At 55.5% G+C, this 25,489-nt stretch overlaps 11 protein-coding genes across 11 annotated transcripts; 3 read left to right on the forward strand and 8 right to left on the reverse strand.

Moving 5' to 3' along the window:
* Nucleotides 1–565: 565 nt before the first annotated feature.
* Nucleotides 566–1,890, forward strand: IE81DRAFT_329807 (RNA-binding domain-containing protein; the record flags this gene model as incomplete). Its single annotated transcript, XM_025515164.1, has 5 exons — nucleotides 566–568; nucleotides 662–876; nucleotides 1,051–1,222; nucleotides 1,292–1,375; nucleotides 1,453–1,890. The coding sequence occupies 5 exons, from the start codon at nucleotides 566–568 to the stop codon at nucleotides 1,888–1,890; spliced, it is 912 nt and encodes a 303-aa protein (XP_025370112.1).
* A 123-nt stretch (nucleotides 1,891–2,013) lies between these two features.
* Nucleotides 2,014–2,504, reverse strand: IE81DRAFT_106988 (hypothetical protein). Its single transcript, XM_025510052.1, has one exon. It carries the CDS (start codon nucleotides 2,403–2,405, stop codon nucleotides 2,136–2,138), a length of 270 nt encoding a protein of 89 aa, XP_025370113.1. The 5' UTR covers nucleotides 2,406–2,504; the 3' UTR covers nucleotides 2,014–2,135.
* Nucleotides 2,330–3,115, forward strand: IE81DRAFT_107003 (hypothetical protein). Its single transcript, XM_025510053.1, has one exon. It carries the CDS (start codon nucleotides 2,603–2,605, stop codon nucleotides 3,041–3,043), a length of 441 nt encoding a protein of 146 aa, XP_025370114.1. The 5' UTR covers nucleotides 2,330–2,602; the 3' UTR covers nucleotides 3,044–3,115.
* IE81DRAFT_322878 (hypothetical protein) lies at nucleotides 2,869–5,408 on the reverse strand. Its single transcript, XM_025513767.1, has one exon. The coding sequence runs from the start codon at nucleotides 5,044–5,046 to the stop codon at nucleotides 3,187–3,189; it is 1,860 nt and encodes a 619-aa protein (XP_025370115.1). The 5' UTR covers nucleotides 5,047–5,408; the 3' UTR covers nucleotides 2,869–3,186.
* Nucleotides 5,409–6,105: 697 nt separating this feature from the next.
* Nucleotides 6,106–6,599, reverse strand: IE81DRAFT_107008 (hypothetical protein). The gene has a single exon (XM_025510054.1). The coding sequence runs from the start codon at nucleotides 6,478–6,480 to the stop codon at nucleotides 6,217–6,219; it is 264 nt and encodes an 87-aa protein (XP_025370116.1). The 5' UTR covers nucleotides 6,481–6,599; the 3' UTR covers nucleotides 6,106–6,216.
* A 1,031-nt stretch (nucleotides 6,600–7,630) lies between these two features.
* IE81DRAFT_107059 (hypothetical protein) lies at nucleotides 7,631–11,405 on the reverse strand. The gene is made up of 2 exons (XM_025510055.1): nucleotides 8,448–11,405; nucleotides 7,631–8,378 (listed from the first exon to the last, which is right to left on the reverse strand). The coding sequence occupies exons 1-2, from the start codon at nucleotides 11,056–11,058 to the stop codon at nucleotides 7,741–7,743; spliced, it is 3,249 nt and encodes a 1,082-aa protein (XP_025370117.1). The 5' UTR covers nucleotides 11,059–11,405; the 3' UTR covers nucleotides 7,631–7,740.
* A 1,369-nt stretch (nucleotides 11,406–12,774) lies between these two features.
* IE81DRAFT_301246 (S-adenosyl-L-methionine-dependent methyltransferase) lies at nucleotides 12,775–14,739 on the reverse strand. Its single transcript, XM_025512231.1, has 8 exons — nucleotides 14,564–14,739; nucleotides 14,450–14,480; nucleotides 14,083–14,341; nucleotides 13,729–14,012; nucleotides 13,466–13,666; nucleotides 13,359–13,399; nucleotides 13,136–13,285; nucleotides 12,775–13,067 (listed from the first exon to the last, which is right to left on the reverse strand). The coding sequence occupies exons 1-8, from the start codon at nucleotides 14,584–14,586 to the stop codon at nucleotides 12,968–12,970; spliced, it is 1,089 nt and encodes a 362-aa protein (XP_025370118.1). The 5' UTR covers nucleotides 14,587–14,739; the 3' UTR covers nucleotides 12,775–12,967.
* A 450-nt stretch (nucleotides 14,740–15,189) lies between these two features.
* On the forward strand, nucleotides 15,190–17,355 carry IE81DRAFT_312791 (putative clathrin assembly protein AP47; the record flags this gene model as incomplete). The annotated part of the gene is made up of 8 exons (XM_025512465.1): nucleotides 15,190–15,394; nucleotides 15,496–15,694; nucleotides 15,783–16,057; nucleotides 16,132–16,346; nucleotides 16,417–16,506; nucleotides 16,580–16,703; nucleotides 16,793–16,912; nucleotides 16,980–17,355. The coding sequence occupies 8 exons, from the start codon at nucleotides 15,190–15,192 to the stop codon at nucleotides 17,039–17,041; spliced, it is 1,290 nt and encodes a 429-aa protein (XP_025370119.1). The 3' UTR covers nucleotides 17,042–17,355.
* IE81DRAFT_322884 (3-isopropylmalate dehydrogenase) lies at nucleotides 17,232–19,206 on the reverse strand. The gene is made up of 6 exons (XM_025513768.1): nucleotides 18,947–19,206; nucleotides 18,726–18,819; nucleotides 18,097–18,621; nucleotides 17,977–17,984; nucleotides 17,767–17,901; nucleotides 17,232–17,683 (listed from the first exon to the last, which is right to left on the reverse strand). Exons 1-6 carry the CDS (start codon nucleotides 19,070–19,072, stop codon nucleotides 17,441–17,443), a joined length of 1,131 nt encoding a protein of 376 aa, XP_025370120.1. The 5' UTR covers nucleotides 19,073–19,206; the 3' UTR covers nucleotides 17,232–17,440.
* Nucleotides 19,207–19,695: 489 nt separating this feature from the next.
* IE81DRAFT_322885 (hypothetical protein) lies at nucleotides 19,696–21,461 on the reverse strand. The gene is made up of 6 exons (XM_025513769.1): nucleotides 21,203–21,461; nucleotides 20,862–21,086; nucleotides 20,423–20,763; nucleotides 20,379–20,381; nucleotides 20,084–20,261; nucleotides 19,696–19,932 (listed from the first exon to the last, which is right to left on the reverse strand). The coding sequence occupies exons 1-6, from the start codon at nucleotides 21,416–21,418 to the stop codon at nucleotides 19,750–19,752; spliced, it is 1,146 nt and encodes a 381-aa protein (XP_025370121.1). The 5' UTR covers nucleotides 21,419–21,461; the 3' UTR covers nucleotides 19,696–19,749.
* Nucleotides 21,462–22,269: 808 nt separating this feature from the next.
* Nucleotides 22,270–25,259, reverse strand: IE81DRAFT_366147 (protein serine/threonine phosphatase 2C). The gene is made up of 4 exons (XM_025516989.1): nucleotides 24,113–25,259; nucleotides 23,363–24,018; nucleotides 22,640–23,281; nucleotides 22,270–22,542 (listed from the first exon to the last, which is right to left on the reverse strand). Exons 1-4 carry the CDS (start codon nucleotides 24,971–24,973, stop codon nucleotides 22,431–22,433), a joined length of 2,271 nt encoding a protein of 756 aa, XP_025370122.1. The 5' UTR covers nucleotides 24,974–25,259; the 3' UTR covers nucleotides 22,270–22,430.
* Between the last annotated feature and the right edge of the window lie 230 nt (nucleotides 25,260–25,489).

The raw sequence follows: 25,489 nt of genomic DNA on the forward strand, positions 1-25,489 counted from the left end.
TTAGGAGTCGTCCAACCTCAGCTCAGACTCTTGACTTTGAGTTGCAAATGTCAAATTGAGCCTCGGACTGAGCCCTATCCAAGTGTGGCTTAGCCAGTAGGTATGGGATAATTGGCGGTTTGATTGTGCATGACTGACTGCTCAGCCCAAGAAGTTTGGCTCGGTTCAAGATTCAGGTTTGATTGGTGGTCAGGCATCCTTTAGAAACTTGAATCGAAGGGTTTATCCCCAACTCAAACCTCGCGACCTACTTTCAGCTTTGAGTATACAGAGGTGCGTAAGTTTGTGTGGGTGCCTCATTAGAAAAGCGGCGCGTCGTAGTGCGCTACAACAAATCCATTACTCTGTCTGTGGGTCGTGTACTGACTGACGCTTGTGCGCGTGCGCGTGGACGCGGGCCAGTATGAGACCAGTCATGCGCACATCAGTGCCTTGGCCCGGCGGATGACTTTTTCGTTCGGCGCGCAATTGGCTGCGCGTTCTTCACGAGGGAGCGTGCTCTCTACACAGAACCACGACTACCTCCAATCAAACCTGCCACCTAGTTCGAGACTATTGGCAAGCCATGGTGAGTCCCGCGCGATATTTGTTTAGACCCTAGCCATGAGGGATGGATCGTAGTGAATTGACATGTGCCCGCAACATTTCATCATTCTCACAGGATTACACAGACGTCGACCCGCCTCGCGGGCGCTCGTCGCTATCGCCCACCGATGGCCACGCTCGAAGTCGCTCGCCCCCTCGTCGATCAGCAAGAGACTCTGCCAGCCGCAGTCCGCTGCCCGAGAGATCCCGTCGCGACCGTGACGAGGAAAGCCCACGCCGCAATGGCGATTCTAGCCGCAAGCGTAGTCGTAGTCCGGACTACAGGTCTCGGTGAGTAGAGTGTATACAGCAGAAGGCTCTCGCGAAGTGATCAAGAAGGTCTGCGAGTGCACACACGAACACAAGATTGTACGCAGTCCCCATCCCCAAGGGTGTGCTCACCGGTCTTTGGATCGTCGTGCTCATCGGCTCATTCGAATCGCTCTCTACCCTCTCTGCCCACAGCGATCGCTCTCCACGTCCACGCACGCACCGCCCTCAACCGGGCCAGGAACCTGAGCCTTCCAATGTGGTAGGCGTTTTCGGACTGTCCATCCGCACCACCGAAGCAGATCTTCAAGAACGCTTCTCTACAGCTGCTCCCGTAGAGAAGGTCGTGATTGTCTACGATGCACGAGTGAGTAGCAACACGCCTTGTTGACGACTATTTGCATTCTTACACGCACTTTTGGACTTCAATCTTCAGAGCGGCCGCTCTCGCGGTTTTGGCTTCGTCACCTTGGCCGATATCGCTGGTGCTGAGGCAGCTATCAAGGAGATCAATGGCGTGGTGAGTAACAGGAGAAGAAACGTTCAAACGCCCTGCCCTATTGTTGCTCACTTCGTGGAAGACCGTTTTTGAATCAGGAGCTTCACGGGCGCCCTCTTCGTGTCGACTTCAGTACGACCAGAAAGCCTCATGACCCGACGCCTGGAGAGTACCGCGGCACCGTCCGTCCAGATGACAGAGCTCGCCCCCCTCCTGGCTTCCGTCCACCGCCACCTGGTTTCTATGGAGGATATCCGCCTTATGGACCAATGCCTCCGCGAGGCTACGGTCCACCTCCTGGGCCTTACGACTATTACGCGCCTCCTCCACCCTACGGTGGCGGGTTCTACAGACCTCGACCTCCCCCGTCGCACCGCAGGCCTGCTGACAGCGCCTCGGAGTGGCGTCGTCGCCCCAGCCCACCTCGCCGCCCAACCGACTCGAGAGACCGCTCTCGCAGCCCTAGCCGTCGTCGTCGCGACTCGGGAAGCCCGCCACCTCGCCGCCGTCACCGCGACAGCCCATCCCGCGACTAGGCGTGCGCGCTCGTGGAAGTCAAACACATAGCGGCTCAGCTCAGTCCTACAGTCCCGCGGTCGCAACATTTTCCGTGAAGCTTGACGAACATCGAAGATCAGGAGCAACGTTATGTTGGAAACTCAAGTATCTAAAGAGAATGATCGCACACTGTCAAAACATCTTTGAGATGCTCGAAGCGAGCGAGTCTCCTCAACCTCAAAACACAAACCAAAGCCAATTAATGAACGATTGAAAGTGTACGTCAAGCTGTTTGGTAGGTACGCACATCTAGCTTGATTCGTGGTCCCTCTCGCAAATTGTCGTTACTCTTCGCTGGTGATCTGAACAGAGAAGACATGGGGATTGAAGCTGGGCGGAAGACGACAATATGGATTCCTGGCTCAGCCAGCACACGAAATTTAATGGACGTCGAGAGTTGCCTTAGGACACTGGAGCGCGGCCAATCTTTTGCGGAGGGCGCGTGGGTCGGACCAAACAAGTCCGTGACGGCCGATTGAAGAAGAAGTCTCATGAAGGGGGTTGAGGTCTTGGATCGAAGCAAGACAAATCCTGCGCAAACGCGGTGCAAGAAGAGTGTGAAGAATGCACGAGCGAAAAAATCCAGCGCAGAACGTCTGTTTCTTTTAGTCGCAGAATGCCCTTCCTTCTAGCACCTCTGCGCTCACCCCCATCCAGAAAGTCCACGAGTGTCACTGTGCAGGATGCAAGATGGATGACTTTCTCCTGTTGCGTTTGGGAAGCCAAAGAAGAGTGGAAGGTGAGGTCGTGCTGACATCCTCGTACGCGAGCCCATTCCTGCATGGCGCGTGCGCACCTCGCATCATCCAGGTGAGTGGTCTCCAGGCCGCTCGCTTGCTCGCTTACTCTTTTGCTGCGTATCCCCGTTTGTGGACGCTACCCTGCACACTTCTGTCTCGATTTAAACCCCCGTACATCTCACTCGAACCTGGCTCGCGCGGTGTCAAGCTCACCGCTGCAGATGGGCCGAAGATGGATGTATTGTTGGACGGCAAAATGAATGTGTGTAGTATGATTTACTGTACAAGTGAATGTGTGATCGAGAATGGGGAAAGTGTTGAGTTGACAGAATGGCTGGAAAGCGGCGCATCGGTTACCAATGCAACTAACTACATGCGATGCGATGATTAGGCGCAGTCGGTCAGACCAATGAGTGTGTGTGTGTGTGTGTCCTGCCTCGGCGAGTGGACGAGCAGTGCAAAAGAGAGTGCGTGAAGGGGTGCGATTGATCAAGTCGAAGAAAGAGGATGTATCGGCGAAAGTCTTTGGGGCCCTCAGATGGCATAGCCGAAGTTGATGCCCAGGTCTTCTGCGTTGGGCTCGACGTGTTGTTGCTGATGCGAGGCCCACTCTACGCACTGGGTGTCGAGCGTGTCGAGCATGAGCGCATTGCCAAAACAGCTGAACAATGTCGCATCTCCATCGACGCAGCAAGCGCTCGACCTCTGTTGCAGATCTTTGGTAGCGGGAGCGGCAGCAGCAGCATCGGCACACGACGAAGCCGGGCCCGAGATGGTCTGCTTTGGCTCTGATTCATCCCAAGCTTGTTCCAAGGGCGTCATTGGGGTTTGGGGATCGCCATGGTCGCTCAAGCCGCTGGTGGTGATGATGGAGCCGGCAGGTGAAAATGCTTGAAAAGAATCTCGACTGATAGCAGAGGAGCAAGCGGTCGAGGAAGAGCTGATGCGACGTTCGTCGTACGCCAAGAAGCTGATGGTGTCCTCCAAAGACGCAAACGTTTGGGGAACTTGGTGGATGCTCGATGTTTGGGAGGGAGAACGCGACGTGTGCCCGGCTGTCGATTGGGTTCCATCTGCGCGGTTCGGCCGAGCTCGAGGCGTGCGTTCCATTGGTGGAGCGCTGGATGGAATAGCGGGCAGAGGCGTGGATGGAGGGGGACAAGGTGGTGGAGAGTTGAACAGTCGTCTGCCCGGAGAGCGCAAAGTCTGTGATCGAGTTTGACGCAGGCTGAGCGCGGGCGTGTTGATGCTGATTTGGAGCGCTCCACCTGCTCCTCGCCGTGCTCGCAAGTCCGTCGGGTATGGAGCTGTGCTCGCTTCCGTAGGCAAAGTGGTATCCTTTCGAGCCAGAGTCGCCTGTTGAGTCGTGCTTGTTTGACTCAACGGCTCCACGTGCGACTGCATCTCGCCCATTGATCGATAAGGTCGCAGCGATGGACGTCGCGAGCCAGGCGCAGGCAAGACTGAGTACGGCATCGGGGCAGGCACTGCGAGTCGGCTCTGAACGTCGCGTCGCAGCTGAGCATCGATCTCGTGCTGAATGTGCGAGCCGAGAGTGGGAGAGCACTCTAGCTTCTGAAGCGGAAGCGCAACGGTGCTGGCCGTGTTGCACACTCGATACTCAAAAGGTGGAGCGAGTGCGAGCATATCGTCGGGCAACGTGCTGTTGGACACTGAGGCTGGATCTCGACGCTTCTTTGACTTGTCCATTTTGCTTTCCAGGTTGCGGCCTCGCAGAGATGACTTTGTGCGATGGGGGACGACAGGAGGGGGCGGAGATTGATCGCCGGATAGCTGCAAGCTATCACGAGCAGGCCGCACGATTTGTGGAGGGCTAAGAGCTCGCCGAGCTGAAGGAGGTGAACAGGGCGTGGCTGGAAATATTTCGTTGGCGGTGGGCAAAGGCGATATTTCTACAACGGCGGGCAGGTCCAGCCTGGTGACAGTGGCGGTCGCCAATGCAGGACCTGATCCGCTGCCAGTGACAAATTCGATGGTGTACCCATTTTGAGGTACGCCGCGGCTCTGCGCGTCATCAGGCTTCTCAGATGGTGTCTTCGCCGGCACGCTTCCCTCTTCCGTGAACGCGGAACGGACATCACCGTGCGTCGGCCTCTTTGTTAGACGCCGAAGGAAGCCAGCAGAGAACTTTTGCGTAGCCTCGTCCCATTCCTCGAACGAAGAGGTCGGCTGAGCGGTGCCGGAAGAGATCGTCTTCGAGCGGCCCCTCATTGCAGGGTTGCTCATTGAAGAGGTGCTGGAAGAGCCGAGCATCGGCGAGTCGGGTCCTAAAGATAGAAAGGACGACTCGTGTCCCTGATCAAGGGCGATCTGCGAATTGTCTGAAGCAACGGGAAGCTCTTCGGTCCGTGAGCCGCTCGCTGTCCGCGCCATTGCCGCTGCAGCACGTCGGAGAGGACCGAATGCGCTGCTGAATGAAGCAGAAGGGGAGCGGGCAGCATTCGCAATGCCACACGGTAAATCCGTTGTGGATACAGAAAGCTGCAGCGCAGCTTGTCGGGGTGATTGACGCATGCTGTGTACAGGTCGGGTGCGTTAGAAGATTCAAAGAGGTCGTGTTGGTGATGTTTGTGCTTGTGAAAGGTCACTGCGGGATCACGAACCTTGCGGCCAATGTGTGGTCTAATATATGTCGTCGAGCTGCTGTGCCAGCGCGAAGGGAGCGTGGCACGTCTAATCTCGGTGCGGATGTGACGTCTGCGCGCGGAGTGCGCGAGGTGATGATGTCTTGTTGTGTTGATGTGTTGATGAAGTGTTGGTTCTCCGTTCGTGGGACGGCCGAGGCCACGGTGCGTTGCTACGTATATGAATTGCTCCAGACCATGAACACTCGGCCGCAGTTCGGCATTGCGCTGTACCGGTGCGATTTGGAACGATTGGCCGTGAATACGACGCGCGGATCGAAACCGACGTTGTTGTCAGGTCAGGGTCGACTTGGTGTGATCTGCTGTCTGTTGCGTTGCAGCGTGAGAACAGCAAGCGTGAACAGGTCGGACAAAGAAAGAAACAAGTCGGCAGCTCCGCGCACAAGTCCCCTTGGATCTGGGCCCGTGGCCTCCGCCGGAGAAATGCAATCTAAGCGAACCTGAATGCCAAATATCTCAACGGTCGGTGATGCGTTCGTTGGCCTTTTCCCACGATGAGCCGTGCCCTCATCCTGTCAGGAGAACACACATGTAGCGCCACCAGGATAGAAGTCACTCTGACTTGGGGATCTTGCATACAGCGTACGGTGCTGAATCTTGGGAGTTGGGTGACATGGCTTGCACGCAGCAGCAAGGCACAGCTCTGGTCCAGGTACTGTGCAGTACTCTACTCCTAACTGTACTGTGATGACAGCGTGCTTAGAACGGAATGAGGATATCACGACGAGATCTCACGCCTAGCCTCTGCGCTTTGAACCCCGGCGCTAGGTGTTTTGGTCAAAGGCTCGCCTGATCCGTCACCTCATTTTGCCGATCTGCCTCGGTTCGAGAGATGGCGACCCCAGTTTCGGCCTGCTGGTCTCGTGATCTCCGCGTCCAGCGCATGCGGGCCATCCAGTCAAAGTACGCCAGCACGACACGGCATTGTCTGGCCCAAAGAAGAGCACTCCATTGTGATGCCCATGAGGTGCCTGATGGGCGTACGAACGGACGGTGTGCTTGTTGCAAGATGGGATGTATGCGTGTCTTTGCACCTCCAAAGGCACGCGTTGCGCGTCGTTAGGTGGCAGGTGATTGCCGAGAGCGTATGTGTGACTGGTGACTGTAGATCGGCACCGAGTGCCATGCAGATGGAGAGATGGTCCAACAGCAAACAGCTCATAAGCAAGGGGCTCGACTGAGGCTTGAATCTTGTGTGCTTCTGAGTGGAGGTCTAGGCAAAGCTAGGCTTAGCGAGGGTGACTGGGGCCGTTGACCAGCCATGCTGCAGCCATGAAGATGATCGGAGTGTGAATGTGAAGCAACACCATAAGCCTTCGGATCGACCGTTGGGTTAGATCGCATTCACGATTCGGACGCGTAGCGTCGGCGCGGTGTTCAAACGACGCGTAACTGCTGCATGCGCGCTGCTGCTCTTGCGTGGTCGCTGCTGCATGCTGCGTGGGCGCTCATGGCGCTGTATAGTCACCCGCCACGTACCTGGCTGGGCTCAAGCGTCGCGAGTGCAGCAGCAGCATCAGATGCAGCGACTCGGTGGGATGCAGCTGTGGCCGACGCCTCCAAAAGCCACATTCGATGCGCTCGCAAGCCTCTGCTAATGCGAGGTGCGTTGTTCTTCCATCCATCCGTCAGCAAGGCGCACCGCACCGTACATCACACGGCCGCGCGGAGATCTTGCGCCCCTCGTCCGGTGTTCATGTCCCGCCTATGATGTAGCTCGCGTGGCTGTGCTTCTCACGTGGACGATGGCAAGCATCTGGCATCGTGAAACGCTACTTCTGTCTCTACTGTACCAGAGGCGACTTGTCCCAGAACGAGAATGATGCTCAATCGTCCAAGTCTGGAAGGCTCTCTCTCGCCTATGTACCCCTCGTCGAGCACGGCCCCCCGCTCTGCTATGAGGTTGGACCAAAGTCACGACTCCTGGTCGGCATGACCGTAATTTTGAAGCGGAGATCGTCCAGGCTAGCCGTTTAGTCGTGAGGGAACTTCAACCCAGACCGATCAAGTTCGCACGGATCATGCTGACAAAGCATCAGCAAAGCGTTCCTGGACATTCGGCTCGAATTCGCGATGGAAGTAGCTTCGTATCAAGCACCAGTGACAAACGTGTGAACATGCCTATCGGAGTGTGCGATACGTATGGTCTAGGCACTGCAGATACCGCATTCATTCACTCAGACGTCGTTTTGTTGAAGTCTAGGCCTCGGATCAATCTTCATTGCGACGTGCGCAAGGTGGAAGGCGCGAAGTATAGCTACAAGCAACTGGGCAATGGGTCGGGGTCGGGTAGAATCGGAACGCAACGGAATCCTCGGCGGGAGGCAGGGGAAAGGGTGTCGAAGTGGAAGGGGGTCAGACAGGGCAGATGCAGCACTAGTTGCAGCTTTTCAGAACGAGACGTGGCGTGGTGCTGGGAGGCTCAGAAGACCTGAGGACCGCTTTGGGGAAAGAGCAGGTCGGCTCTTGCCACAACTTCGAGATCCTCCTCTGCACCTTCGGCACTGAGAGGCCTCTTGCCTGGGCTCGGCGGAGCATTGCCGGATCCCAGTGCAGGACTGGGTGGTTGTCTGTAGGTCGATAACACCAGAGCGATGGGCAGTGTTCCCAAGCCCGTCTCTGCCAGACCAGCAGGCGGTGTTCCAGACATCTCAAATGTCCTGTCGTCAAAGTGCAGCCACTCCATCCATGGCGGCCACTTGCCGTGGAAGTCGGGCATCGACTCGTCAAAGATCAACGGCTTGTACGATGTTCGCCTCGTTCCGCTCCTCTTGCCCGGAGAATCAGGCGCTCCGCGGAGTTGAGGCGGAGGATCGGGATGCATTGTGAAGGCTGTACGTCCCTCGGGCGCAACCTTGATCATCTGTGGCGCTTGATTCTGAATGCGAGAGGTCGCGAATCTGAACAGAGGCGGCCGAGCATAGTCCGATGCAGCGCCTGCAAATGGTTGACCGTCCCAAGGTGATGGCGTAGGGGGCGGCGAGCCACTCTGTACCATCCTCATCGTTGGCTGTCCTTGAGTCGACATGACTGAGCTGGTGATCGACGCCGGGCGACCCGCTCTCAGATTGTTGTGGCTGTCGGGAAAGACCAGATGATCTTTGACTGCTCTGAAATCGTTTGTCATGCCGCTCATTACGCTGTCACGATTCCTCCTGGCCGACTCCTGGGTGGACCGTGGACGATTGGGGCTAGTGCTGCGACTGCGGCCACCAACGGTCAGCTCGTCATCCTCAGCGTCCTCGAAAGCTCCAGAAGCTACGTAGGTGGCTGGATCCACGGATGAGGAGACATTTCGAGGTACCTGCCTAACATCGACTCTTCGTGCCTGGGAAATCTCGACAGCGTGCATCTCAGGCTCGTCTGCTTCTGGCCCGCTGTTGGAGTCGACAAATTGATCATGACCAATGGACGAAAGCTCCTCGCTGCCACTTCTCGTGCCAAAGTTGTTGGCTGGAAAAGCTCCTTGCTGCGTAGAAAAGTGCGGAGACTCGTTGATGTGACTGTTGCGATGTCGCATCGGACTCGTCTGTTTGAGGATGCCAGCTGGCATGGCGCGGGGCCCTCCACGTCTGACGGGCGCTTCGAACGAGCCTGCATCGTCTGCTCCATCGCGCTCGTTCTCGTAGAAAATCCCGCCGCTCTCCCAGCTTGCGTGCGAAGAAGCGGCACTGTGCCTAGAATGCCTGCTGCGCGAGTGGCGCGCACTCATAGGTGACGTGTAGGGATCGTCACCTTGAGAAAGTTGCAAACCTAAACCCGAGCCCGTCGAGGCTGCAAGCGCGCTGTTGACGGTAGCTTGGTGGTGCAAGCTCTTACTGCTTGAAGTGGGTGGCGGATTACGAGGACGGTTCTTTTTTGCCCAAGGCATCGCGCCCATGATCGAGTGTTGGACAACTCGGTCAGGCGCAGAGGGCGGCACGTCTGCAGCTCGATTGACAGCTTCCGCTCTAGCCAAAGCTTCCATGGCCTCGTTCATGGCTGGGGTGTGTGCTCCCCTTCCTCCGCTGACCATGATGCTATGCAATTCCGCAGCCTGAGCTTGAGGCGAATGCTCCCACTTGTTGCCGTCTGGCAATGCTTTAGGATCAAGGTAAGGACTGCCGCCGTACGAGCTCGCCCCATCTCCGACGTTGCGGCTCTTCCATCCACCAGCACCAATTTTCGGAGACTTTTCGTCTCGCAGCGTCCTCTCGTCCGCGCTCGTGTCATGGTCGATCATGCGTCCCGCAGTATCGTGGTCTTCGACAGCGCAGCAACGTCGACAGACCACCATGATGAACACGAGCGCGACCAGGCCGCCGGCAGAAGCCAGAGACGCAATCAGAGCGATTTGCCCTCTGGAGGTCATCCCGCTGGTCTTGGCGCCACTATCACTAGACCCACTGCCTGTCGAGCCCGTAGGAGCCGCATCACCTTTGACAGCAATATAGAAGGTCGCGGTTGAGTTCCTCTGCATTTGACCTTCATTGACACTTGCAGTGAGCGTCACCTTGACACGATCCTGATCCGCGTTAGTGGGCGGTTTGCCAGCAAGCAAGTGCTGTTCGTCTTCGTCGTCCAGGCTCAGCCAATCGCTAGGTGGGTCGAATTTGGCACTAAGATCTGTACCGTTCGGTCGCTTGAGCAGCGTCGAAAGGGACTGGTTGAACATGTGTCCGGGATCAACGAAGATGTTGGGGAGCGTCTCTGAGACGAAGGGCGATGGAAAGACTTGGAGAGTGAGAATGGCTGGCAATGAATTGTTGTATGTATCACGGAAGGTTAATGGCACCATGTACGGCGTCAGGCTGTCGTTTTGAGCCGCATCAAAAGGTACAGAGCCACTGAGAGCGTCGGCGCCAGCATCGAAGGTCAAGAAAGGGTACCCAGACAGGTCTGCCGCGATGGTGATCTTGTTCTCCGGTGGTGACTGATGACCGTCGAGCTGCAGGCCAGTGGTCGGAATGACGTAGCGCAAAGCATCACCGGCCGTGACGTTTACAGATCGAAGCGGAGCGCCAAGGGTCAGAGCATGATTGCTGACCACAATAGTGAGCGCGCTGGTAGTTCCGCCATAGCCCTCTCTGTTGGAGCCGGTCATGACGAAATCGAACTGCGGTCCTTCCGGACCGACTTGAGTCGGCGCAACGCCGTACATCGTGTAAGATCCCGCATCGTAGGTGAGCCACGAGGGCAAAGGCGAACCATCCGCCAGGCCTGCAGAGGTGTAGACGTTCGACCCATCGGGCAGCGAGAAAGTGTTCCCATCGAATCCGACGCTAAAGGACCAGCCCAACGGGATGTGCAGCTTGTTGCCCGGCAAAATATTCTTTGGACCCAAAGAGCTTGCCACAGAGAGTTGATCTGGCAAGGCTTTGTTGAGTGTAGGTGCTGGCTCTTGGAGGACGAGCAAATTGAAGGAATCTGATGCGCCTGCGGATTGGTCCCCATTGCGTTCAGTGCCGTGAACCGCAATGCGTGCCTGGCCCTGATCGTCGCTTGCAGGTGTTCCACTAATAGTCAGCGACGGAGCATCAAAGCGAGCCCAAGCTGGTAGCCCGCTGCTGATAACGTAATCAATGGTGGCGTCAGGGTGGGATGAAGTCAGGGTGTTGGGCGCGAATGTCCAAGTGTAAGGCTGGCCGACGTGGGCGATCTGTGGAAGTTGAGATGTCAAGGATCGCGTTACCGTCACTGCTGCTAGCACACCTGAAGAGGCAAAGTTCGCCAGCACTGCGAGGGTGGTAAGGCGAAGCATGATGAGGGGCTGTCGGTGCTGTCCGCACAGCCAGTGTCCCCACCTCGACCAAGCTGATTGCAAAGCAACGCTGTCTCGAGTCTCGTCAGCGCGCGGGGATGGCGATGGAAGGAGGGATGAGTAGTTGGAGGTGGTGATCAGTAGCAACTATTGAAGATTTGAAGTAGTGGCTGGCGGCAAAAAGAGGGTCGACCGGAGTGATGGCACCGAAGCTACACGGGAGCGACGTCTCCGATAGCGCCAGTGGTAGTACAAAGGGAGCTTAGAGGATGTTGGAAGAGAGCGTGAGGCTTGATGAGCTGAACAGTGCCGGTGGGTCAAAGAAGCGAGCAGAGAAAGAGCGTTGAGCGGTAGAGCGAATGAGTGTCTTGGTTTGATCCGAAGCAGCAATGACGATTAACGGTACAGATCGGCGGGGCTCAGCAGAAGTGGCCGGCGCGAGGCAGCAGAAAAGGACAGGGAGGGAGAGAGACTCAAGAGAGAGGATTGGAGTGAGGAAGTGAGGGAATGTGAGAGTAGGTCGCAAAGGAAGGAAAAGCTGCACCGACGACGTTGAACGGCAAGTTCGGCTTTGCTTGTACACTTGCCCTTCTGAGCGGTCACCGCAATTGCTCATCCTCGGGACTCAGCCATCACCGCATACAAACTGGCACTTGGCAGGATCTGCACCGTGCCGAGCATCTTGCATTGCCCGCTCAACAGTCTGGCATCGACGGTGGTGCCAGCCAGGCCTGCTTGTACAGTAGAGCAAGCAGAGCAAGCGAGTGTGCCGGTACTGTGTGCAAGATCCAAGGCAGCCTCCAGCGGGACAGCTGAGACGCCGCACCTTCCACGATCGACGGGCACGAGTCATGAGTGACTGCCCGGTGTGCAGCAGAGCCGTTGAGCTTGCTTTGCCCTTCAAATTCCGCGCCTAGTGTCATCGATCAGCCACTCCGCGAGAGTCCAGAGAGGAGACCTTCCAAGCTGAGCGGCCCGATGGGCCACTCGATTGGTGCCTGCAATGCGAACGCATACTAGACTGATGTGAGCCCGGAGGCAGGGACGGGGATAGACGGCGTGTATGCGCTCTAAAAAGATGCAACTCGTGAAGGATTGATTGGCAAGCGGGAGTCGCAATTCAAGCGGCAAGGAACGGACGATCCAATCCGACTTGCCATGTCAGGTCGACCCAGAACTGCAGTCCAACACCGCTTTGCAGCAGCGGCGCCCCTTCGGCTCCACAAAATCCGCAACCGCGCGCGCGCTTCGAGATGCGCGTGCCTCGCCCGCCGCGTGGAGCCAACACCTCGATCATCACCGCGTTCGCGCGTGCTTACGCGTCAAATGAGAGCTCCTTGCGCTCAACGTGCATTCGTGATCCTCAGTCAAGAGTGCAGCAGGCTCCCTCCACCCTCCCACGCAACACCGCAGCGCTCTTCAACGCAGAACTTCGGCAATTGTCTCTTGTGTGAAGACATCCCAAACGCTTGTGCAGATCGGGTGCTGCACTCGTATCCCGAACGTCTGGCCCGCTAGTGCGCCACCAGAAGTGTGACGAGTTTTCCTGCACGTGCATATGCGCGCGCGCCACAGACAACGGCAAGGGGTAAGTCGTTGGCACGCACTACCGCACACAACAGCTCATGATGGTTCCGCAATCGTCGTCTAGCTGACATCAAGTCAAGCCAATCTCAGTCAGGGTCTTCTAGGGTCAGGTGCAGACTCATCAAAGTTCACTCGTTCTTGCCTCTCCAATCGACTCTATTCTTGGCGAAGATTTTGCTGCCATACTCGGAGAGACGTTAGAAATTACAAATGTGGACAACAGTATTCGAGATTGAAATCGAGCCAGGTGGACAGCGAGGGTATTCTTGTGATTATGCACATGCTGTTCCGGTCGGAGACTTTGATGTTGGTCGCCTTTCCATCAAGACTTTCGCTTGCTGAAGAGATAGTGACCTACGCCCCACTCCTGACCATTATCCGTCGCAAAAAACTCGGCCACGGCGAGGTAGAATGTCCTCCATCTATCAAACAACACGGCACATCAGCATCAGCAACGTAGCTTTGAGAACATGGCGAATCATCAACTCACCTGTAGAAAGCTTTTTCGCCCTCGATAGGATCCAAGCCCTTCTTCTTGGCATCTTCGCGAAGCAGTTGCACGGACTTGTTGTCCTTGTTGTTGCGATCCAATGTCTTGAGCCAGTCTTCCGAGGTTCTGCCATAGTGAGTACCATTGATCCTGCGATTGGGACGAGTTGTCAAGGTCAGGCTCTATACCGAGGGTACAGAAAGTCCCTAGTGCTCAAACTTACCACCAGAGGTCTTCAAGAACAACGTCATTCTGGAAGTGCAGCTATGAATGGGGAGCAAGCGGCAACGATCAGCCGATATCAGGCGACTTCTCGCTTTGCGTGCTCACGAAAAGATCATGACTGGCCATTGTCCCACCCTCAAAGAAGTGCTTTGTCATCCACCCGTCACCGGTCTCAAAGTGATAAGGAGTGGTGATGTGGCAGAAGATGTGGATGAACAGCAGCGATCTGTCCTCCAGCGGCGCATCCTTCGGAAAAGCTTTGAGCCATGAGGAGACTTTGGCCAAGAGCAGAGAGTAATTCTTCATCTATGAGTGGGAATGGACTCGGAGTAAGCAGGGGGTGGAACGGTCTTGTGCATTCTACTCACGTGTTCGAACATCTCAATGCTGATCACTCTGTCAAACGATTCAGGCTGAAATTCATACGTCTTGACGTCGCCAGTAAAAACGGTCAGATTGTTGATGCCCCTCTTCTTAGCCTCTTGGTCGATGTAAACCTTTTGCGTCTTGCTGTTTGAAAGACTGCTGATTTGGGATTTGGGGTAACGAGCTGCTAACCAAAGGCTTAGGGATCCCCACCCGCAGCCTAAATCAAGCACCTTTTGACCGTCTTTCAGATGCGCCTTCTTGGTGTAAGAGATCATCATAGCCTCTGAGTTGGCAGGAATGCGATTCCATGATGAGCGAACTCCGCTTCGAAGTGGAAGCATGATCCATCTCACCTTCTGCTTCGTCTAGTGTCTCGTTGCCCTTCTCGTACAGGCAACAGCTGTACTTGCCGTGCTTTCCGAGAGCGCTGAGCATGAATCCAGTGTCCACCTCATAGTGCTGTTCATTAGCATTTTCAGTCTTGACAGCGATCTCCCTCGTCTTGAGACTCCTAACGTACTCCAGCTTGGAGGCTATATGAGCCGCATAGTCGGTCTGGGGCAGCTCCAAGGTCCGCAAACGCTGTGCGTTGAGCAGCCGGATGGCTCGGCGCTGTCAAAAGGTAGCGAGCGGCTTTAACAAATCAGTAAGAGGCGGGTGGGGTATTCATCAAGTGGCAGCTTCGAGACCGAAACACTGAAACACCACCGGAAGACGCACCACCAAGAAGTCGGGCAGGTAGCCGCGGTCACTGGCATACCAAATCAGAGTGGCGCACAGGCTCAGTATTGGCAAAACGGCGCTCAATCTGTGACGTCCGAGGCTAGCACTCACAGAAGTTCGTACGCGTAGTCCATCTCTCACAGTACGCAAAGAATGCTCGCTAGTGGGGTTATAGGTCAGGGACTGGGGCGTGAATGTCGCTGATGTGTGAGAACAGGTCTGGATGGGATGGTAGATCGGTGCTGGATCTGAGCGACATTCGCAAAACACCCACTCGTTTCGTGTGCTGACCGTACAGACATATATATGCGCTTACCTCAAGCTGCACCGCCGGCTCCTCCACGCTCGCGCACTCGGGACTCTCATCGCGTAATGATGGGCTGATTGATGCTGCTGGATGCTCGGCGGGTGCGTTCTTCTCGCCGCGTGAACCGTGCGCTAGCATTAGTCACGTGCTCCTAAGAGGCTTCTGGCTGGTGACCGCGCGCGTCAAAGCTGCCACCGTACCTATATCTTGTATATTGGCATGTACTGCTCCTTCCAAATCTCGACTGTTTGGCACTCTTTCTCCGCCTCTCTCAAAGCATCACATTCACGATTGCCTCCGATACGAACGGAAATCAGACTTCGCTGCTTCTCGCGTCCCATTGACTCCTCACGCATCCGTGCTCGTCAGAACGCCCACATCCAACAACGGCCTCATCGTAAGAACCTAGCTGGAGATTCGACTTCAAACGATGGCTTCCCTGGTAGCAATTGTGGATGTCAAGGGCAAGTCGCTGATCCAGAGATCCTACAGAGATGATATCGAACCATCCACAGTGGAGAGGTTCTTGCCTCTTCTGCTGGACATGGAGGAAGAGAGCGGTGGAGCAGCTGTGGCTCCTTGTTTCACGAGCGAAGGCATCAATTACATGTTTGTCAGGCACAACAACCTATATCGTAAGGGCTGACAGTGTCCCCAGCGCCTCTCGTACCCGCTCGCTGACCGGACGATGCCCCTCTCCCCCTTGTTCCCGTCCTCTTGTCTCTTCGCGTTACAGTGCTCGCTCTCTCGAGGCGCAATAGCAATGCAGCAGAGCTCCTCCTTTTCCTTCACAAGCTCGCCTCTGTGCTAGAAGAGTACTTCAAAGAGCTAGAGGAAGAAAGCATCCGGGACAACTTTGTCATCATTTACGAATTGCTGGATGAGATGATGGACTTTGGTTATCCACAGACTACAGAGAGCAAAATTTTGCAGGAGTGAGTAGCCGCGCATCCGGATTTGTTCCTTCTGCTCAAAGCATGATACTCAGCCTGACTGTGCGCTACTTTGTCTGGTCTACGTCAGATACATCACCCAAGAATCGCACAAGCTGGAAGTCCAAGTTCGGCCTCCGATGGCGGTCACCAACGCAGTATCGTGGCGTAGCGAAGGCATCAGGTATAGGAAGAATGAGGTATTTCTGGATGTGGTGGAGAGCGTCAACTTGCTGGTGAATGCAAACGGCAACGTGGTCAGGTCGGAGATCTTGGGAGCTGTCAAGATGAAATGCTACCTTTCCGGCATGCCTGAGCTCAGGCTGGGTCTGAACGATAAGGTCATGTTCGAGAGTACTGGAAGAGGTGAGTCTTAAGCAAACATGACTGACCAAGTTCGTACACGAGCTCACACACCAAGATGTTATCCGGTTTCGCAGCTTCTCGCGGCAAAGCGATCGAGATGGAAGATGTCAAATTCCATCAATGCGTCAGGTTGTCCAGATTCGAAAATGATCGGACCATCTCTTTCATTCCTCCGGATGGAGAGTTCGAGCTGATGAGCTACAGATTGAGCACACAAGTCAAGCCGCTGATTTGGGCCGAGGCGGTCGTGGAGCGGCACGAGGGTAGCAGGATCGAATTCATGGTGAAGGTAAGTCTCTCCTGGCACATACGCAGGCATTATTCAGCCCATCTGACCTTTTCAATCTGCTCGAGCTCAGGTCAAAGCTCAATTCAAGAGGCGATCCACTGCGAACAACGTCGAGATCAATGTGCCTGTTCCAGATGACGCTGATTCGCCTAAATTCAGGGTGGGTCTGGTCGATTCGCCGCTGCCTGTGCTCTTGGCTCCGACTAAGCTCGCTGACCCACTGCATCGCCCAGGCCGCTGTGGGCTCTGTCCACTACGCACCCGAGAAATCAGCGATGGTTTGGAAGATCAAGCAGTTGGCTGGAGGAAAGGAATTCTTGATGCGAGCTCATTTCGGTCTACCAAGCGTAAAGAATGGTGAGTAAGCTCTGGTCGCCAATTCGTGCTCAGCGATGCAAAGCTGAAATGCCATCACTCTCATGGTCGAATATGACCACGCTCGCCAGAGGAAATGCTTGATCGCAGAACCCCGATCAATGTCAAGTTCGAGATTCCGTACTTTACCGTGTCGGGCATTCAAGTGAGGTACCTCAAGATTGTGGAGAAATCTGGCTATCAAGCTTTGCGTGAGTAGGACCGGTGCTCATGACGTGGCGTGTGCGCTGACTTTATCCGGCCTTTGCACCTCGGCAGCCTGGGTGCGGTACATCACGCAGGTGAGCGTCCGAGATCTCGAGCATGTGTCACGATACTAGCCACTGAATTGTGCTCGCGCCACGTTCCGACTTCGCAGCACGGCGAGTATGACCTACGTACCATGAACGACAAAGCGGCGGGTAAGTCTTCTCGGTCGTTGTGTCGTCACAACGCGTGACAGGCCTGATCATCCGCCGCTCGGGTGTCCACGGCTCGCGCTGACCACGTTCCGCTTTCCTCCGTTCTACAGCTCGCTTGGCGCCATTTGCAGCGTGATGCACATGGTCTGAGGCTGCTCTCGCCTTTGCACTCGAATCGCATCTCTATTTCCTGCGACATTTGTGCCTGAAGGGCTTTCCGTTTTGCGAATCACGTCTCGTCCGCAAAGGTGCGATTGAGGCGTTCGCCTTGGTGCTCAGTCGCCTTTCTTCTCCACTTGTTCGCGTCGCTCGCAGCCCTCAGAAGATAGAGTCAAGGGCCTTGATGACAGCGTCTCCCACATCCTTCGTGTTTGCCGTACCACCGAGGTCTCTAGTCCTGAGCTCATGGCCTCCATCAGCCTTGGCATCCAAGACGATTCTCACCGCATCCTCGATGGCTTGGGCAGCTTTGAGCTCTCCGAGAGAGTAGCGAAGGAGCAAAGCAGCGCTCAAAATCGTGCCGATAGGGTTTGCGAATCCTTTGCCTGCAATGTCGGGAGCCTAACAGAAGGAAAGCGAACGGATCGGCGTAATGCGTGAGCAGGGAAGACAGATTGCTGAAAGGCGCAGAGCAGGTGACTCACGGATCCGTGAATTGGCTCGTAAAGTCCGCGGCACTTTTGCTTGCCGTCTGGCAGACCGGAGAGAGAAGCGGAGGGCAAAAGTCCGAGAGCACCTGGGATGACAGATGACTCATCCGAGAGAATGTCGCCGAACATCTGTAAGAAAGTGCAAGAAGTAGGTCAGAGAATCTGATTCGAGTCTGCAGCGCGCACCACTCCTTTGCTACCAACGTTTTCAGCTGTGAGAAAGAGGGTGCAGAAGACAGAATCGAAGGGAGGCGAAGGGGTTGAAAGGGTGAGGAAGTAGCCGCGCTGAGGACTCGTGTGGCAGCACTCGCTGTTGTGACTTACTCAGGACAATGCCGTTCAGCTTCTTCGGGTTGGACACCATGACCATGGCGGCAGAATCGACGAGCTGGTGGTCCACCTCGATGCCATCCTTTTTGAACTCATTGTCGACCGTCTCTTGAACGACGTGTCTCCAGAGTCTTGAGCAAGCCAAGACGTTTGCCTTGTCGATGCTATGAAGTTTGCTGGGTGGGCTCTTTTGCAGGGCCAAATACGCTGCCAGTCGCGTAATCCTCTCCACATCCTTTCTGTTGTACCTCATCACATCTGCAGCCTCTCCATCTGCTCCAGGTGTCAAATCAGCCTCCGTCTTTTCTCCAATGTACAGACCCTTGACTAGCTCTCGAACAACGATGATGTCTGTTCCCTCGGCGATCTTCTCCTTGAGCGGAGAAAGGTGCAAGAGGGACTTGGAAGGGAAAAGCGCTGGTCGGACGTTGGCGTACAGATCGAAATGGACACGAAGAGCCAGGAGGCCTTGCTCAGGTCGCACTTTTCCCACGCCCCACTTGGGTCCTCCAACAGCGCCTGGGCACAGACACGAATGGTCAGGTCGACGTGCGGTCAGCTCAGCCTGGCTTCTTCCTTGGCTCTTTGCGCTTATATGAGCCGAATCCGAATTGAAAGCTCACCAAGAAGCATTGCATCGCTAGCTTCGCACGCCTTGATGGTGCTCTCCGGCAAAGGCTTGCCGTGATTGTCGATGGCGATACCGCCAAAGTCGTGCTGCAAGAGAGTGTCGAAGATGAGAGCAGGGCAAGATGGCGGTAATGAGGGCGTGTCAATTCCTGCCTACGGCTCTCGGTTGCAGTGACGCGAGCCATCGAACTAGACGAGCAAAGGCTGCACTCACGCTTTCCAAATTTAGCTGAAAGCCAGACTTGGAAGCTACGTGTTGCAGCACACGAACCGCTTCTCCAGTCACTTCTGGTCCGATACCATCCCCGGGCAAAACGACGATGTTGTAGCTTTTAGACATGTTGAACGAGCAGACTAGTAGTGACAGCTGGCTGGAAGCGGGCGTCCTATTGCGATGTGACCGGCACGACAAGGATGAAATTCGGCTGCGTGTCACCTGGTCAAGAAGGGGAAGGCGAGAAGAGCACTTGGGATGGAGGGAAAGAGTTCGGAGCCACAAATTGCGTCTCATACCCACGACTTTGCTCGAGAAGCTTGCCGTGTGAGCGCAGCCCCACCGGCGTGAAACCGGCGCGCGCTCGGATAGGCGGCCGAACACCGCCGATCGGGCGAGCACACCACGTGAGATCCGCGGACCCCGCACTCACAACACAAACCCTATCCCGCGCACTTATACACTACACACCTCAAACAGTCACAAGTCCACCTTTCCAATTCGTGATTCACCGCCGAATTATCCCTCGCCGTACTGGGCTGATAAGCCGTAGCGGAGGGAAGCTGGTGATACGGAGACCAGTAGAAATGGAATGAAGCCGCAAATAGTCGCAATCTCGCATATCTCGGCCGCACAGGGTTGCTTGGAGTCTTGAGGAGAATTTGCAGCCAGGCTGTACCACGAAGGGGTTCAACGAAGAGCAAGCGAGGCAACAAGCCGGCAGCCGAGATTCATCAGAGGCAGATGCCAATGAAAACGAGTAGATTACTTGGCGAACAACGTCACGGCCCCGTACATCATCGTCACAATCTGCTGTTCTTGGGGCCGCGAGCAGCATCTTTGTCATTATTGCCTGCTTTGAAACCTTTGTTGATCGAAATGTCCAGCGTCAAGGCAACCTGTCTGCACATGGCCAAGATGTGAGATCCCGAGTTTGCCGGCTGTCCCAGAAGCTCAGCGTCCTCTGGGTGCGACCACACCTCGCACTGAAGGTGCAATCAGCACGGACAAAGACCGCAAGAAGCAAATTGGGGTGAGTCTTTGTTCTCCCTTTCACTGGACTTCGTTCTCGTCTTCGAGAGTGACATTGGCCTCTCTCTCTCTCTCATCATTCCGGTCTGGAACGTCTGCACTCACATCTTGATCTGTTTGGCCTTGGATTGAGAACTTGCCAGTGGCAAAGACGCCCATTCTCAAGAGTGGCACTTCTTGAGGCAGCGCCCGCTTGAACTCCAACACCAGCTGCAGTGTCGGGAACCATAACTGGCTCTGGTCTACGTCTACTCCTTGAGGGTGATTTGTCATGTCTGCAAAGCTGCGGGGAGACGATGGGCAATCAATCGCTGCGCGAAGGGTCTACGGTCGTGTGTTTGGACGAGGTGGGGCTCACAGTCTGCAATCAGAGAAGCCAGAAATCTTGTTAGCTCTGTCGAGTTTCAAGCTTCATGCAGCAAGGCAACGAATTGACCAACTTACGCCACGACATTGTTGCTGACTCCAGCTCGCGTCTTATGCCGCTCGTCTTCTTTTCGAGCATCCATCCAAGCGCCCCAAGCCAACCTGCCCTCCTCTCTTGCTTTCTTGTTCTGCTCCTTGTCCGTATAGACAACCAGTCTATTTCTCATGCTCATCTTTTCGATCTGGAAAGCTTTGCTCGGACCTTGACATTGGGGAAAAGGACTGATTGGGCAAGAAACGTGAAATTTGCTGCCAGGTCGGATGGTGTACCTGTCCAGAGAGCGATCAGATTCTCGAGCGGCAAAGGATGTCATGATGATGTGTGCGACGATGCGCGTCGTATGTTTGCCATCTTTAGCCTGTAGCAGAAAATTCAGATCGCATACAAATACGTGCAACTCAGCTAAAGGCTGCACTCCCCAAAGCAACCATGCGTCCTTGCCCCCCTGCGACTTACGCGCTGCACGAGCCTGCCTTCGAGGTTGGTAAAGCCTCTGCCCTTTTTGAGCACCGTCAAGTGCACCTCGTGAGATCCGGCTTGAGCAGCAGCCAGGTAGGTAGCAGCGCAATGAAACGGGTCCACATGTGCAGAGTTTTGTTTCTCGCTCCTTTGGAACGCTTGAGCTGCATTTATGATGGCGGACAAAGAGTAGCCTCCATTGGGGACCGAGCCTATCGTCCACTGAATGGCACCATTCGAGGTGGGCGTTGGCAAGTGTAAGCCACGGACAATGGGATGCAGCCCTCGCATCTTCTCGTTGGCGAAATCTGAGAGCTGGAAAGACCTGCACTGCTCACCTCTTGATCCAGACAACCGCTATATATGGCTGCAGAGCCATCCTCTGCCTCGCTCCTGAGCTGCACATCGAGCGACGTGGTCAAGGGTGCCATTTTGATGCGCAGGAATTGATGTTGCCTTTCAGCACCCAATCCTATGTGATCCTGGTCCGGCAATTGCGACTGCGAATATGAACTTCTTTCGGATCCCGAAGCGTAGATGCTCTTAGTCGACATGGAAGAGAACATCGAGGTGAAGACTGTACGCTCAAGCTAAGCGTGCGCGTTCAACACGCAAAGTTGGTAGACACTCGCGACTCACGAGTCACGACTATATGCCTAGCTCCGTCCGCGCGCGGAGTGGTTGCCCGGCTCAGCCCCGGCCCGGCGCCGATCGCATGATTCATGCACGCACGCTCGATCGTCCTGCAGGCAGCAGCTCGCGCCGCTTCGCGCTCCGCTCTCATTTTGTCCCTGCCAAAAATATCACCCAGCCATGCAAGTGCTCCCTCCCAGAAGGGAGAACGATGAAGTCGATTCCTGGCCGTCTCTCAGACATTGACTAGGTATCTTCAAGGTATTGCCACCATCTTCTTGTCGGGTACTAGCGCCGACGTCTCACGCCTTCAGAAAACAAATAAAAACGTGTTCTCGAGCAAGGCTCAACAGTCGCCTGCTTCATGAGCCAAGTCACGGTCACGAATTCGCATTCGCTCTAGATCAGAGCCATGAGCGGCATGTGAGATCTGAGCGAGCTTCGGCTCCCACGTCAGAGCCATTAGAGCGCAAGACCGCCATACACGGACAATCGAGATCGAGCGAAGAACGTAGCACAAGACAAAGCTGGAAGAAGGCATCTTCAATCGGAGCGTGTCATTCGGACGGACGCAAGGCGCTGTTCGAAACTCTGTGAGCACAAAAAAAAAGGGGCAAGCCATCCGGGATGCGCCACGCACACGCGAGACGTCATGCACCAGTTGCGAATGCCCTATGCTCGAGGGCTAAACTTCCAGATGGTGGCTAGCACCATTGTACTAACCAGCCCGGGCATATCACGCGACCAGAGCGCGCGGTACATATACCCCAGACCCATGACTGCGCTAGCAATCACAATTCAGCTCTGGATTCTTGCGATGAATGTGACGAAGCTGCGGGCGGCAGATCAGTCCGAGCGGAAAGAACGTAGCACAAGACAAGCTGGAAGAGGGCATCTTCAATCGGAGCGTGTCATTCGGTGTTGCGCTAGCAATCACAATTTAGCTCTGGGTTCTTGCGGTGAATGTGACGAAGCTGCTGGCGGCAGATCAGTCTGAGCGGAAGGTTCTGCGGGCGAGAGTTTGGGCGTGTCGAAAAGGATGACGCTGCACGTAACGGCAGCAAGGGTTCGAGTGGCAGGATAGAGAAGCGCATCAGCGCGGAGCGCAAGAAAACCCGCTCGGCTTGCGCACCAATACTCACTTGACTGTGATGTCGTCTCTGAATCGACGGCTGTCGGGTGCTGGAATGGCAAGCAAGCCCGCTACCCTATCCCTGTTAGCTCCTCCAAGCGCATTCTTGATGAGATGCGTCGCCAGGTTAGAGTCCTCAAAAACGTACTGCGCTTCTTTGGTGCGATTGAGCGGATGTCCATTGTTTCCTTTTGACGCAGCTGCAGCGCTATGGGTCGCATTGTCCATACTCTTTGACCCTCCAGCACTCAGTCTGTTCTGCAATGCACTGGCCGTGAGCTGCCCCTTCGCGCCGTCCAGGTGCGCGGCCACGAGCCCACCAACATCCTCTGTCGGGAGCATATCCCACAAGCCGTCTGTCGCCATGACGATCCACTTCAGTCTCTTGTTGCCTTGATTCTGGCTAGCTTTGCGCCACGTCACCTCAGGCTTTGCAGTGACGTAAGGCGGTGTCTGAAGACCTCTGGGCGGCGCCCGGATCGAGGTGAAACCTCCCCCACCAGGTATGAGCGAGGATGTCAGAGCTTGCTGGAGATCTCGGCTCCATTTGTACCGGGCATCCCCAAATGCTCGCGTGGGCTCGAGGCCTCCAAGCACTCGTCCACGCTGGATGACGTGGTCTGCCTCAGAAGTTGGGTGCTCGGACTGCATTCTGTACCATGAGTGCGGGAATGATGAATCACCATGTTCGGCAAGCATCTTGGCAGTGGAGCCGGACTTCCTTGACACTCACCGCTTCACTTCTGCCAAATTCCTGCCCGTCTGATCTGTGGAGAGCGCTTCGATTTCCCACTTTTGCGCCTTCTCATCCCACCACCCAGCAACAGCTCTAGAATCTCCCGTACAAGCAACATAGACATCACCTCTTGCTCCGTCCACATAGGTAAGCAGTGCGCAAGATCCAGAAGCAGCAGGTAAGAGTGCCTCGTACCCCGCCTTTCTCAGTGCTGCAGCTCCGTCAGCTTCGGGGCTAGGCTCTGCCTTGGGTCCCAATCCGCCCGCCATGCCGAACAAGGATCCAGCGAGCGCAGAGAGACTCCTTTGAGGCTGGACCGCGCTACTTCCAGCTGGAGCGCTACCCAAGTCATCTACGGCGCCAGATTTCAAGGATGCTGCTCTAGCCACTTCGTACTGCCTCAGCAACCTTACCGGCGTGTCTACAATGTGCTTGTCTAGCCTGACAAAAGCGGCTTGCAAAGCTCCAGCAATTATTCTGGGATCAGCGTCCAGAGCTGGGTCATTTGCAACACCAGCTTCTGATGCGAGGGAAGGACCAAACAGCGCCCTCCAAGCCTTGGCGGGAAGTGCAGCTTTGGAGGCCGCAATAGAGGCGTAAGGACCAGATGCTCGGAACACTGCATCAAGTTCTGCCGCAACTGCTGCGATGAGCTGCATTGGTACAACAGTAGGTGAGCAAAGCAAATTCCGGGGCCGCGTCAGATACTAGAAGGAATGCGCCTCTGAGTTGAGCAGCTTGACTCACCTGCTTGCTAAGGAGTTCGCTTGTGTACCACCCAGCATGACCATCCATAATCGTAAAGAATCCGAGGCTTCCGAAATCACCGTTCGCAGCTGCGGTGCCTTGTCCAGCTATTTGCGTATCTCTCCTGACCACCGCTTCAGCGTGCCGATCTTCGATGGGATCGTTTGAAGCCACAAAGTTGGTATCATAACGGGCGATGCTGCACGCCGGTGGGTCTGCGGAGGTTTGAGAGCTGGTTGAGGTTGGATCGACTGCCCCTCCTCGGTCGCACAAGACTGTGGAGCACTCGTTGAGGCGAAGTCTCCGCTCCACCTCTGCAGGAGTTAGTGCAGTGATGATCCTGCTGGTGAGGCCTTCAGGGCCTCTAACTGGAATAGAGAAGCTGACTGGTGTAGGATGAGCAGCGAGCGAGAAGACTCTGCTTGTGGTGCTCTGAGTCGGTGACGCGTTGGTAGAGGCAGAGGACTTTGAAGCTCTGCGAGATGCCCACAAGTACCAAGCACCTGCTGTTGCTACTCCACCCGCGACTGCTACCGCTGTCCACTCTCGCTGTCGCGTCTGTTTCCGTTGCCGAGCTCGGATGTCGACCGGCTGAGACTGAGAGGCACCGCTGGAGGATCCGGAGAGACCAGCACCGTTTGAATTCGACGGGCCTGGTGAGCCGGGAGAGGCTGGAGATGATAGAGGACGGCCAGTCGTGTGAATGCTTTGTCTGGCAGCAGCCACTCGTCGAGACCGCGGCAAGCCTTGGACGGGAAAGTATCGGCAGGAGCAGTTCCTGGCCGCTGAGGTCGAGTCGCGGGACCAAGCTAATCGTGTTGGTCTGCCTGTCAGGCTAGCGATGCTGGCAGTGCCTCTCATCGCAAGGAAGAGTGAATTCTCTGTGCCTGGTCTGCAGCGTTCTGCGATGCTGTCGAAGCGATGTCCTTGATGGTATGCTTCTCTGCAGCAGACGACCAATGCGCGGCGAAGCTTACACGCGCAAGCCCGATAAGCCCTTCTACGGCGACGGATATGGTTTACTGACAGCTGACGATCGAGGAGGTGCGTTGGTACATTTACGACTGAATCTCACAACAAAGGTGGGGTGAAGCGAGCAGCTATGTGCGTGCGCAGCCACAAAAAGAAAGTCAAAGTTACCACACACATCGAGCATCGCGGACCGTGCATGCATCACCGCCCAGTAAAACATATGATCGTGAATTCGTGATTATTTGTGATCATTATATGCAGCATGCACCTACGATCTTCTTCCTGTGCCTGACTTGGCCACGTGGGAAAAGTGTAAGCACCGTCAAAAGTCGCGCGTACATCTTTTTGGGTACGTCGCACTCTAGACTCACAAATCACGACTTTCGTGAATGTGTTGCGTATGTT

This window comes from Ceraceosorus guamensis (genome assembly GCF_003144195.1).
Source record: "Ceraceosorus guamensis strain MCA 4658 unplaced genomic scaffold IE81scaffold_24, whole genome shotgun sequence".
NCBI classification, from domain to species: domain Eukaryota; kingdom Fungi; phylum Basidiomycota; class Exobasidiomycetes; order Ceraceosorales; family Ceraceosoraceae; genus Ceraceosorus; species Ceraceosorus guamensis.